The sequence below is a fragment of the Rhineura floridana genome, chromosome 1, assembly GCF_030035675.1.
Source record: "Rhineura floridana isolate rRhiFlo1 chromosome 1, rRhiFlo1.hap2, whole genome shotgun sequence".
Taxonomy (NCBI): domain Eukaryota; kingdom Metazoa; phylum Chordata; class Lepidosauria; order Squamata; family Rhineuridae; genus Rhineura; species Rhineura floridana.
In genome coordinates this window covers 228,042,832-228,055,006 of record NC_084480.1, presented here as the reverse complement: position 1 = coordinate 228,055,006, position 12,175 = coordinate 228,042,832, and the positions used below count along the sequence as shown (strand labels likewise).

At 38.4% G+C, this 12,175-nt stretch overlaps 1 protein-coding gene across 1 annotated transcript in view; it reads right to left on the bottom strand.

Moving 5' to 3' along the window:
• Positions 1–697: 697 nt before the first annotated feature.
• The window catches only part of NETO1 (neuropilin and tolloid like 1), a 211,078-nt gene continuing 199,600 nt past the window's right edge, over positions 698–12,175 (bottom strand). The window contains exons 9-11 of the mRNA XM_061592657.1: positions 6,660–7,218; positions 4,407–4,481; positions 698–763 (exon numbers count right to left, since the gene is read on the bottom strand). Of these exons, the coding sequence (XP_061448641.1) occupies positions 4,421–4,481; positions 6,660–7,218 (620 nt within the window). The 3' untranslated portion in view covers positions 698–763; positions 4,407–4,420. The remainder of the gene's footprint in view (positions 764–4,406; positions 4,482–6,659; positions 7,219–12,175) is intronic.

Below are 12,175 nucleotides of genomic sequence, written 5' to 3'. Positions count from 1 at the left end.
TGAAATAGCAATACTTCCAATCAGCTGTTTGGGAGGAAAAGCAGGAGGTGGATTCAGTACCTTTCCAATGCCAGACAGCTGATCAGCATTGCAACCTTAGACATGGTGAGCCAGTGTATGTATTGTAAAGCTATTCTGAATCCTTTGGTGAAGGATTATTTGCTTCAGTAAAATAAAAGAATACTGCAAAACTCAGTTTAAGAAATTATTATACATTGTTTTATGTATCTTTATATAAAAAGTTACAATTAGCAAGCATATGACACAAAGAAATGGCTAGGAAGAGCAGGAATTATGAATGCATGCTTTTTACAATGTATCTCATCAAAGGGATTTTGTTGTTGTTTTGCCAACTCAAATATTCAGCGACATACATGCAAATCAGTTCCTCAGTGTCAAAGTCATTCATATTGTTAGGTTTATGTATCCAACAAATATTTCAACTGAAGTGATTGTGAATGGATAAATAGTACCTGATTTAATCATTTATTCCTGAAACTGGGTTATCTTTTCTTTGTAACAAAACAAAATGAAAATAAATATAAAGAAAAAAAAATGATGATTCTAATAATAAATGATAGCAATGATAGTAATAAGAGTCTTATTGCCATCCATTAATTTTACTCATTACTGACTGATGACTTTCATGAAATTGGAATAGCTGGTCAAAGTCCAATCTCAGCTTGCAGTTCCAGGGCCGACATTTTCACAATTCACTGTAGTGTATTCAAAAGCACCCAGGATCACATTATTCCCAAGCAGTCTACATAATGAAAACAACATACATATAACACATTCAATGTAAATAATCATATTTGACATGACACATAATATACAATTACACAAGGAGGACATTATTTGGATGCCTTGAATTCAAAATAAAAAGAACTGTAATTTAAAACACACTCATTTCGAAGTATATTCCATGGAAATCTGTTGAACCCAAGCTGGATCACACAAGGCCCAGACTTTACACATTAGATCCATACATTACCTTACACAAAGTGTTTCACATGAAACAAAGCCTGTATGTGTACGTGCTACACAAGAACTCCATCTACTGTAAGAAAGAGGTAGATGGATTGTGTGGGAAGATATACTTGCATATAATTGTACTCATGCAAGCTTTTTTCATATAAAATTTATATGCTGTGCATGTAGGGTCAAAGAGGGGTGGGGAGAGAACATGCACACCTTGGGCTCATAGCACATGCAGAATATCCACCGCTGAGCTTTTGGTAAATTGCCCTATATTTCCAAAGTAAATGTCTTTAGGATTAGGATGTAAGGTTAAAACTCAGAACGCAACCAGGTAGATATGGGCCTCATTGATTTAAGAGGAAGTGATGAACACCTAAGTTCCCAAGGCTGTAGACCAGCAGCCTGAATGTGGCACTAGGATGCAAAGACATCTAGGATGTTGTTTTGGTACACCAATAGTTGAAAACAGTGCAACTGGAGTATGCAACAGGTTTTTTTTCCAGACTTTGCATATGTGAGTGGAGAGAAGGGACGCCCAGAAGGGGAAGTGGCAACTCTAAGCATAATCCTATTCATATCAATAGAACTAGTGATTCAGTGCTATGTTGCAGGCAGATTACATTAGTTTTCCCACCTGAACCTGCCTACACATGAAGATCTTCCTCTGAGGCCTTTCTCCAGATTCCACTGACTTGTTAGGCAGGTGGTGACAGGAGATAGGTGCCCCACCTTATGGATGTGGTGCCCCACTTTTGAAATGCTATCCACAGAGAGGTTCACCTGATTCCTACTTTGATCTCTTTTCAGTTCTAGACCAAGGCATTTCAATATGTTCACACTTCTAATTCACTTTCATAACTGGTTTTCACACTTTTAATTCACTTTCATAATTCTGCACTGGTTTTAATCTCTGGTAAAATGTGATTTATGTTCCCCTCTCCTTCTGGTTATTGTTTTTGCATTGTTTTAAGTGGTTTTAAGTCCTTATAGGTAATGCTATTTTCTACAAGCTGCCTTGGAGATACACACATTGGAAGACACAGTACATATAAGTAAATAAGCATTAACTCAAAAATGCAATTCCAATTTTACAACCAGACTACAAGAACAAACCAAATTCAACAGGGTTCAGTGTTTGAATTGCAACAGAACTTTACAGAGACCCACAGGAGTGGGTTGCAAGACCATTTTTAAAATAAATAAAGCAAATACATTAATTACTACTAACTCTTTAGTTTCCAGTCACATGGACTTTCAGACGAAAGGGCACTTAATTCCACCTGAGCCCAATTATGAAATAAACATTTAGCTGTTGAATGGAACTGTCTTGCTTAAGTACAACTTCTTACAATTTCTTGAGCCACACAAAGTCTGAAAATACTGGTCAAATAATTTTGTTTCAGAATATTTGTATGTATAAAGCAAAGAACAGCTGAATGATTTTACCCCTATCCACCCCCAAAATCAAAAGCACATGCATTTTAGTAGCAGTTAACATTTCCTTTCTTCCTTTCTTCTTACCACTTATATACCCAGTCGATCACTGTGCTCTGCAGGTGAGGGCCTCCTGCAGATACCATCTTATTAGGAGGCCCATTCTGCACAACATAGGAAGTGGACCTTTAGTGCTGTAGCACCTATGCTTTGGAATTCACTCCCTTAAATATTAAGCAGGTGTCATCTCTGTTATCTTTTTGGCACCTACTCAAGACCTTCTCTTTCAACAGGCCTTTTAAGTAGAACCCTTATCCCAGTCTGTATCTGTGCTGGAATTGCTTTTTAAGATGTTTTTAAGATCTTTTATTTTAAAGATGTTTTTTAAGATGTTTTTAGAGTTTTGTCCCTTGTTTGCCACCCTGGGAAATTTAATAAATAAATAAATAAAATATGCTTCACGACATACCTATACACATACATTTGAAAATACAGAGAAACTGCAACTCAGTGACTTGGAGCTCTACTGCTTATGTGGAGCTCCTGTAGTCATTTTAAATATTAGGAAAGTTCAGTGTGCTCAGCAGGAATGAACATGGGCAGTCTTCCCTAACATTGAAAACAATGGATGTTTTTATGGTAGTCCACATGTACAGCATAATATGATGGAGCTTTGGATAGTGGCAGTAATAGTTTTGCATGGAAAACTACTGCACATCTAGATGCAGACTGTAGAGGTATAAACGGGAAAATAAAACAAAGGGGCGGAAATCCTGTGTTCAAATCCTTCAGAAAACAGTAATTAGTGCTAACAAAATGAAAATGAACAGCAACTTAAATGGAACAAGTTGATTAAAAACTTACAAGCTATTAGCCAAGCCTTTTACCAACATCATAAATTTGAAATGACAATACAGTGAGATAACAGGTGTCTTCATATCTTAATTTGACTAAGCATTTAAACAGTATCAAACAAACAGCCTGATTCACAGTTGTTGGTGGCAGCATGTGACCTGGTACCAGTGTTGCTCTCACAGCAGGGGAAAGCACTCTGCATGAACCCCAGCTGGGAGTTACAAATTTATCCCCTGGCACTTACTCTCTGGTTGGTTATTCAAGGAAAAAATTGGTGTTTAGTTTTATTTAAATAAATAAAAATTTTGCTGTTTCCTACACCTTCCCAATAGCTGGGAGCCATGCACATGGCAGATCCAAAACAGTAATGCAAGGAAGAGATAATACAGGGCATTAGTCAAAGCTATGAAAGATCTCACTCCAACAACACTGCAAAGATATGCTCTGTTATAATCAGACAGCCACTGTGGTGAAAGGCATAGAGAACTGAACTTGAAATGGAGAGACCCTGGCTTAAATCTGCACCTAATCTATGAAGATTGCTATGTTGGTCTTTGTATTGTATGTTTTTATATTTTGGAAAATTTTTAACAACAAAAAGATTGCTATACAGTCCTGAGTAGGACATCATCAGCCTTATATACTCATGCAGCTGGCATGAGGATAAAACAGGCTAACACTCTGCACATTACCCTGGGATATACAGACTGACAGTATAAATTTAGGGCTCCCTGTACTTATACAGTGTGGATCAGGCTGGAAGTTATTACATGTTGAAATGCTTCACATATAATTTCCTTAAATAAAGGAGGTTGTTCATGCCACACATTTGTTTAAAATTCAAGGTTAAGATGTAGATTATATTTAGCAAGGATGTTCTAATGTAATTGAGGATAGTGATTTAATATGGTTTATGCATTGTTTAAGTTACAGCAGGTTCCTGCCTATAATTTAAAATTATTTGTATGTTTAAACCATAGCACCATTTTCAAACAAAGCAAGCACAGAGAGAGAGAGAGAGACAGGCAAGCGTGCACGCACCCACACAAGCGAATGATAAACAACTTTCAGACATTTATAAAAACAAATGAAATGCAAGAGATGATGAATTGGGGGCTACATATTTGTTCACTTACCTTCAGTTTGTCTTTTACACCCTAGTTGTGTTGTACTCAGATTCATGTTTGTTTAGAGACCCAATGAGGCAGAACCTGGAATGTTATGGCTATTTCATTCAACATAATAATGTTTGCATAGAAAAAAAATTATGCATATACATTCTTAACTGAATATCTTAAGAACCTGATCAGATTGATCCAAGACACTTAAAACTGGCATGCAGATAGACAAAAGTTATGCCCTCATTAATAAGATCCACCCTCCAAGTGCCCCATCAGTTCATCCCATTTCAAGTTAGTGGGGCTGAATTTGACAGAATGCTTTGAGGGTTTAAGATATTTCATGGCCTAAATGTACAAAATGAAACATGTGGGGCACATGAACAGAACATTAAAACACATTGAGAAATAAAACATGCATGTGAAACACAAATCTATTTTAAAGGTTCTGGCTGTTTCCAAATATGTTGTACATAAGCATTTTTCTTTTTCTGTAAACTTGCAAACTTTTAATCATTCTTCTTTACAAGCATTCAAGGTCCAATACACAATAAAAGTATCTCCGTGCTAGTCATTAAAACAGAAATCATGCAAGACTTGAATCAAAAAAACTTTTTTCCACTACATTTTTTTAATAAGCAAGCGTTAAATAATAACAAGCTAAAGCAATAAAAATATCCTGTGGTTTAAATGGCAAATACGACGAGCAGTGATACTGTGGTCAGCTACAAAAATCATACTGTAATACTTCAAAATATTGTCACTTGTTACATAGAAAACCATGTTTCATGCGAAAGGAGAGGAGTTTCCCCTCACCAAAGTACCCTTCATCCAACTCAGGTTTTCTGTGACTATAGCTTAAAAGTAACCACATGCATACAGTAGGGCCCCGCTTATACGGCAGGGACTAGGCCCCCGCCGTAAAGTGGAACCCATTGACTATAATGGGTCGTGTCGCGCGAAAATGCCGCAAAAGCGGCTTTAAAACGGAGAATTTCCCCTAATTGAAAGCTGCCGCTTCAGCAGAATGCCGGAAAACGGAACGCTGTAAAGCGGGGCCCTACTGTACTGATTTTTCAAGGGAAATTCCACTTAATTTTAGCAAAAAAGTCTTTGGTATGGTAAAAAGTACCTGCCTTTTCTTATAGTTTTATTCAATTTTATCTGAATAAAATTAAAATAATAAAAAATGAAATCACAACAGACAGTTATTGATTAGGAACTGCAAGAGAGGGTCAGGAACAGAGGACCAAATTGTGACATAGGAGATCCATAACCAGGATCTCCTACCTTTTAAAAAACTAATTAGTAGCCAGAAAAGCTTTAAAAAGTCAGAGGATGGAGGGGGTCTAGCAAAGGATGCTTAATCCTTTCCTCCCTTGACCTTCTCCTCATTTAATTCCTCCCACTCAAAAAGCAGTAGCTATATCTGGGTGTGGAACAGATTACAGATACCACCCACCCCCATGACAGAGCTGATGGCTGTTTTAGAGTGGGAGAAAAGGTTATCAGGAAAATATCAGGGAAGAAGGGGGTAAATGTCCATTCCCAGACTTCCACTTCCTTGGTTGTCAAAGCAGCAGTGTTGGAAGACAAGAAAAAACAAACAAAAACTAGAGGTTGCATACAATGGTGCGCACACACAGTTCTGCTGTGCAATGGGACTTTTCTGTTCTTTCCTCTCCCTGTGTATCCTCAAAATTTGCTCCAAAGAGTCCTCCAATCCTCTGGAGTAGATTTTGAGTAGAAAGTTATGTTGCACAAGCAGAAGTCTCCTGCGCTATTAGAACAGCAGCATTGGATGTGATCCCAAAGTAGCAACTATATAGGAGATCCTACTCAGATTTCTTGTCTCACATCGAATTTTGTCCAGAAGTGAAAATAAGTGGAGAGAGACCAAAAAGCCCATTCACACAATTTGTTTTGATCAGGTTTGCAACTATGCCTTTGAAGGGATTCCCATGCAAATATGTCATGGATTCAGTGATTGAAGATATAAATATTTTCCATAATAGCTTTGAATTCTTGGCAAGCGGTGTCTCCGCTTTTGATGTTTCCACATCATCTTTGCATGATAACTCTCCTACACTGAGTAATTGTTATGCATAATTTCATCACAAGGTATGTGAATGGATCCTGTAAAGAGAAAGAACTGATATATTATGGCCTGAATTCTAAACGGAAATATAAATTAGAGAAATAAAGAGGGAATATTTGGGGTTGAACCAGTCTTCACACAACAGTGTTCATCAAAAATCTATTGATACTGACCGCTGTACAGCTTTATCATGCCTGGACAGCCTGTGACTCGTGGTTGGTACCTCTTCGATTTCATCTATCTCGCAGGCATCTGCAGCATCTTGTGAGTAGCTATGCTTCATGACAAGGATATTTCTTCTGTTCATTGGTTGGATGAGGGGCTTTACAGGTTGAGGTTGAATTTCTGTCAAGATAGGCGTATCTCTTGTGCTGAGGTTACTACGGCTGCCCTTAGTGCTAGATAACTGTGATCCACAGTGGTGGTCATGAATGCATTTTGAAGATGATCTCCGCAGTTTATGATAATTTTCAAAGTCATCTGCAATATCTGCAAGGTCTGCTGTAGCCCCTGTCCCTCTAAGAGTGCATAACTCATAGTGAGGAGGCTCAAACACCTCCTGGAATACTGTTTGATCAAAGTCTGTTTTCCTCTGGATGAATTTTTTACGAGGCTGTTTGATCTGTACTATGACAGAGATAATGATAAGAAGGATCACAATACAAGAGGTCACCCCAATTATTGTCCCACTGGTATTGGTAAGCTGGTCCAATAGGTTAGCTTTTCTCTTTTCTGTGTGATGGGAGGAATATAAAAAGAAAACAAATAATTAATATTCTTTTTTAAAAATAGCCACATTGCTTGTTTGGTTATCACAGTGATCCTATCTGAGCTGATATAAGAAATATTAACTGGAACAGAAAGTTAAATTTGAAGAACAATAATTATCTTGATTATGAATTGATTCACAATGTCAAATTACTTCATACATTTGGAAGATAGAAATTGCTCCACCTCTATAGCGGGAGTCACACTAAACAATTTAGCTTATACACAATTACAGGAATGTCGTTCCCGCTTTCAGTGGGGGCGGATTTGCTTCCACCTCCCCCCCATTGTTAGGAAGACGAGAGGTGGTTTGGTCCAGGGGGAGTGGAGTGGATCGTGTGGCCATCTCTGGCCAATCAGGGTTGGGTGGGAGCTGTGCTTAAAAGCTGGCTCTGTACCCAATTTCCTCTTTGCACTTTGGCAGCACCCACCCTCCTGACTTTCAGTATGGGCTTGTCCAGCCACCGTAGGGGCTGAGTAGGATTTGGGGGGGATTTGCATTTGACATCCCTCTTATTTTGCCTACTCCATACTACGGGGCTTAATTCATTTGGCTTTGGGAGTGGTGTTGTTGCACACAGGTTGGCATGGAGTCCGGGCAGGTGAACAGATTAGGGCTTAAATTAGGTATACTGAGGCATTTCAGGGATGGGGCACCCTCCAGGGATCTTACAGGGCTTCATGTCTCAGGGCAAACAGGGGGTGCCCTTGGTGGACTTGCTTGTGCATTTTGGGTGAACGCCAGTACGGTGGGGCCTGGGTGCATGGGTGGGGTGCACACCCTAGGATTGCTTAATGAGGGGGGTAATTCCTCTTCATCCTTGGTTGGGGAGCCACACCCTATGGCTACTAACATGCCCAGGGGTTCAGGGGGGTGTTCCCCAAAGTTAGAGTTAAGTTCACATGCCCGGACAGTTGGATTTTGGCTTAATTTGGTTAAGTCGGTGGAATTGGAATGTAGGTTCTCAAAAAAAATGTGTAATATTTTAATAAAATATAATATCAACCCATTTCTGTGCCTCAAGTATTCCTTGGTTGTAGGAACAAAGAATCTATCTAGTTACCTCTAGCATTTCTATCCTGCTTCCCTATTTCAAAATACTTAAAGGAGCTAACAAAAAGTAACTAAAGGTGCTACCAGACAAGTGTTTTTTGTGGGATCAGTGCTCTTTATGCATGCAAGTTTTTTGCAGCTTTCACACAACATTGTCATCAAAATGCAACCCATATTTACTTGGATTTACCCTTTTGTGGAGAATGCAATGAATTAAAATTTGCAATATCTCAACGACCCATTTACAGTTAGTGCCTGTCTAGAAGTACCCTACATTTGACAATATAATTTGGTTATAGCTGTAGCTTTATAATCTAGTGTGAGATGTTACTTAGCTAATTTTTTGGAAGCATGATGACAAACTTTCCTAATCTTCTATCCATTAGAGATGTCCCTCAGATCAGATAAGTGCTCCTGCATCATTAATTCATTAAAACAAAAATCTGAGCTCCCTCTGAAAGGCTAATTTGACATCTTTCTTATCCCTGTTATTTCCACAGAAGATTAAGTACTGGGGCATTCTTGTACTACAAAAGGCCAAGCATGTTTGATACCTGCAGCCATCCCAAATTGTACTGACCACTCACAAACCACTCCACCCCATAAAGGTTGGATAAAATCTCTCCCATATATATCTTCAACAATATGCCTTAATGAATTATTTAAGTGTGTTTTCATCTATCTGTTTTGTCACACAGTGCTCTGGACCATACAAGTTTAATCTTTCCAAGACAAAGGAATGAGTTTCTGAAGGACAATAAGAGTTAAAACCTACACCCCACCAAACTCACCCTAACCTGTCATGAGTGTACTGTGACAAGAAGGTTAGACTACATGAGGAAGGGCAGTGCAAAAAAAGTAACACTCATAGCATGGCATCAGATAAAATCCTCCCAGATCCTGTTGACTGCAGCACCATATTCTATGGGATGGTGACCATGGAGTTTGAAACAATACCTCCCAGGCTTCAAACAATTATGTGTGACCAGTATGGGACTTATCAGCAGTTTATGGAAATTTATTTATTTATTTATTTATTCAATTTATATACCGCCCCATAGCCGAAGCTCTCTGGGCGGTTTACAACAGGTAAAAAACATCTGACATACAATTAAAACCTCATATTAAGCAGTTTAAAAATAAGTTAAAAATATCAAGAATTAAAACATAATTAAACACACACTAAAATGCATATTAAATACTACTAAAATGCTGAAAATGCCTGGGAGAAGAGGAAGGTTTTTATCTGACGCCGAAAGGATAATAATGTTGGTGCCAGGAGTATCTCATCAGGAAGAATATTCCATAGTTCGGGGGCCACCACTGAGAAGGCCCTTTTTCTTGTTGTCACCTTCCGGGCTTCTTTCTGAGTAGGCACCCGGAGGAGGGCCTACGATGTTGAGCGCAGTGTGCGGGTAGGTTCATATAAAATAGGAATACATCATTAACCTTGAACCTCAACTCACCTTCTGACATTACTGATTTATTTGGAATTGCTGGTATTAGTTAATATTTAGCTGACTCAGGAGAAAAAAACAATTATGGTTTCCAGGAAGGAAAAAAAAAGAATCCTTCACTATGAGCCGTTCCTTACCTTTTTGATATAGGATATATTCCAAGGTTCATGAATATAAATCTTCAGAGAATCAGTGCTCTAGTCACAAAGGATAATCTTCACAGGCTCCTTGTCTCAGCCTGTTCATTCTGTTAGCATAAATTTCACTTGCTCTGCTCCATTGGCCATGTGATTATTACCATACGCTGAACTGTCTTTGAAATATCACCAAGTTTTATTCTAAAAGCAGAGCCTTTGCCTACAAATCTGCTACTAGACTGAATGGCTCATTCACACATTTCCTTTGAAACTACAATTGCAGGTGCCTCTCAAAGGGAGAATGAACCAATAGTGTGGAGGAATGGGCACTGAGAATGAAGCCCAAGCAGAGTGCTGGCCAGGAAAAGGCAGTGAGCTTTCAAGTTTTCCTCCAAGTAAATGAGAGGTTAAACCCAGAGACCATAAGTTTATCATGGAGATTTTGTGGGCATTCTCTCTTCAGCCTGGAGGGATGCTCCTGGCCACTGTGTAAGGGGATAGAGAACCAGTGATTTGATGGCTAGAGGGGTGGAGTGTCTAGCACCTGATCAGCATGGATGCAAAGGATTTTCCCCATACCAACTGAAAAAATGGCCTGTAATTTAACCTCTGTGTTGGATAAGATGTGCATTTCATAATATGTGAATCATAGTGTGGACATCAAGAAAGAAATTGATACAGGAGGCTTTCAATGTGTTACACTAGGTTACAGAAGATATGGGCTGACAGAAACACATTATAGGTTTTTAAGGTCCTAACTCTACTCATCACCTCACAAAGAACTCAGAGGCATTGTAAAAGTACGTACCAGTGATGCTATCTGTCTCAAGTGTTTTAACAATTTCTTCATTAGGCTCTCTCTCATATGTAGTTGGAGTACAACTAGTCAGTTTTTCTGCCACTACTACTACTGCTTATCTTTTGTTGCCTCTGGATTTAGAAAGGAAGGATCATGCTGGATCAGACTGAGGGTCAATCTAATCCAGCAATTCACACTTTCCAAAACAATATGAGAACCAAAGCACAGCCATCCTTCGAAATTTGTCTGTATTCAAATTTTGCAATGCAGTTGTCCAACCAATGTTTAGAACAATGCATATATTAGGGGAAAGTGTTATAAAAATAAATATATGAGCAAAAATAACATACAAAAATGCATTATATGACAAGAAAAGGACCGCAAAATGTATGCATTAGACAAAACCACCTACAAAAATTTGTTTATTAGGAGAAATTAGCACGAAAATGCTGGAGAATTTTCATGAGGATTTTTTTTTTGTATGAATAGTATTTTAATGAGATTTCTAGTAAATGTAACAACAAACAAGTAGAACATCAAAGTACAATAAACCAGAGCTTGGAAAAGTTACTTTTTTGAACTACAAATCCCATCAGCCCCAGCCAGCATGACCACTGGATTGGGCTGATGGGAGTTGCAGTTCAAAACAGTAACTTTTCCAAGCTCTGCAATAAACATGTCACTCTATATAAAACAGAAAAAGAGTACATTCAGCAACAGATGCTTTATATATAAAATAGAAAGAATATCAGAAAGCAGAATAATATAATTAAAAAGCAGGGTACACATCCCACCAAAAGGAAGTCTGACCCATCTTCAATAGCATAACATAAAAAGGGATACCATATTGGAGTAAATTTATCCAAGGATGTCTCCCCCAAAACGTTTTTGCTCTTGAGTTCTAGTGAAAGTTACTGAAGTCTGGTAAACCAATTTTTTTTATATATATAAATGTTCTGCCTCCTTCCCATTTTTGGCTATTACAAGCCTCGCTGCAAGTAGGAATCTGATTAGTAGAGACATCTGAGTTTTAGGAACAATGAATCCCTTTTAAGGAAAAGAAGTGCCAATCCAGGATAATTGTACCTTTAAGAACTTAACTAGCAATTTGAAAAACATCACTTCAGAATTATCTCACTTTATTGCAGTCCCACCATAAATGTAGGAAAGAGCCATGGATTGGCCATCTTCTCCAGCACAGAGGGGAGAGGGAGGAGTTGATATAGTTCAATTTGACCGGAGTGAGGTGCCACCAATGTATAACTTTCAAAGCATTTTCTCTCATGAGGGTTGAGGTGGCTCTTGAGTGTATCACTCCATTCCTCTTCTGTGATTTCCCTCCCCAGATCTTTAGTCAAGCTTTATGTGCTGAATTTTCTTTTCCATATTTAAATTCTAATAGGAGGCTATAAATTATAGAGATAGAGCCTTTTTGGCTAGAAGCTCCCTGCTTACACAGGGCTTCATAGGATGT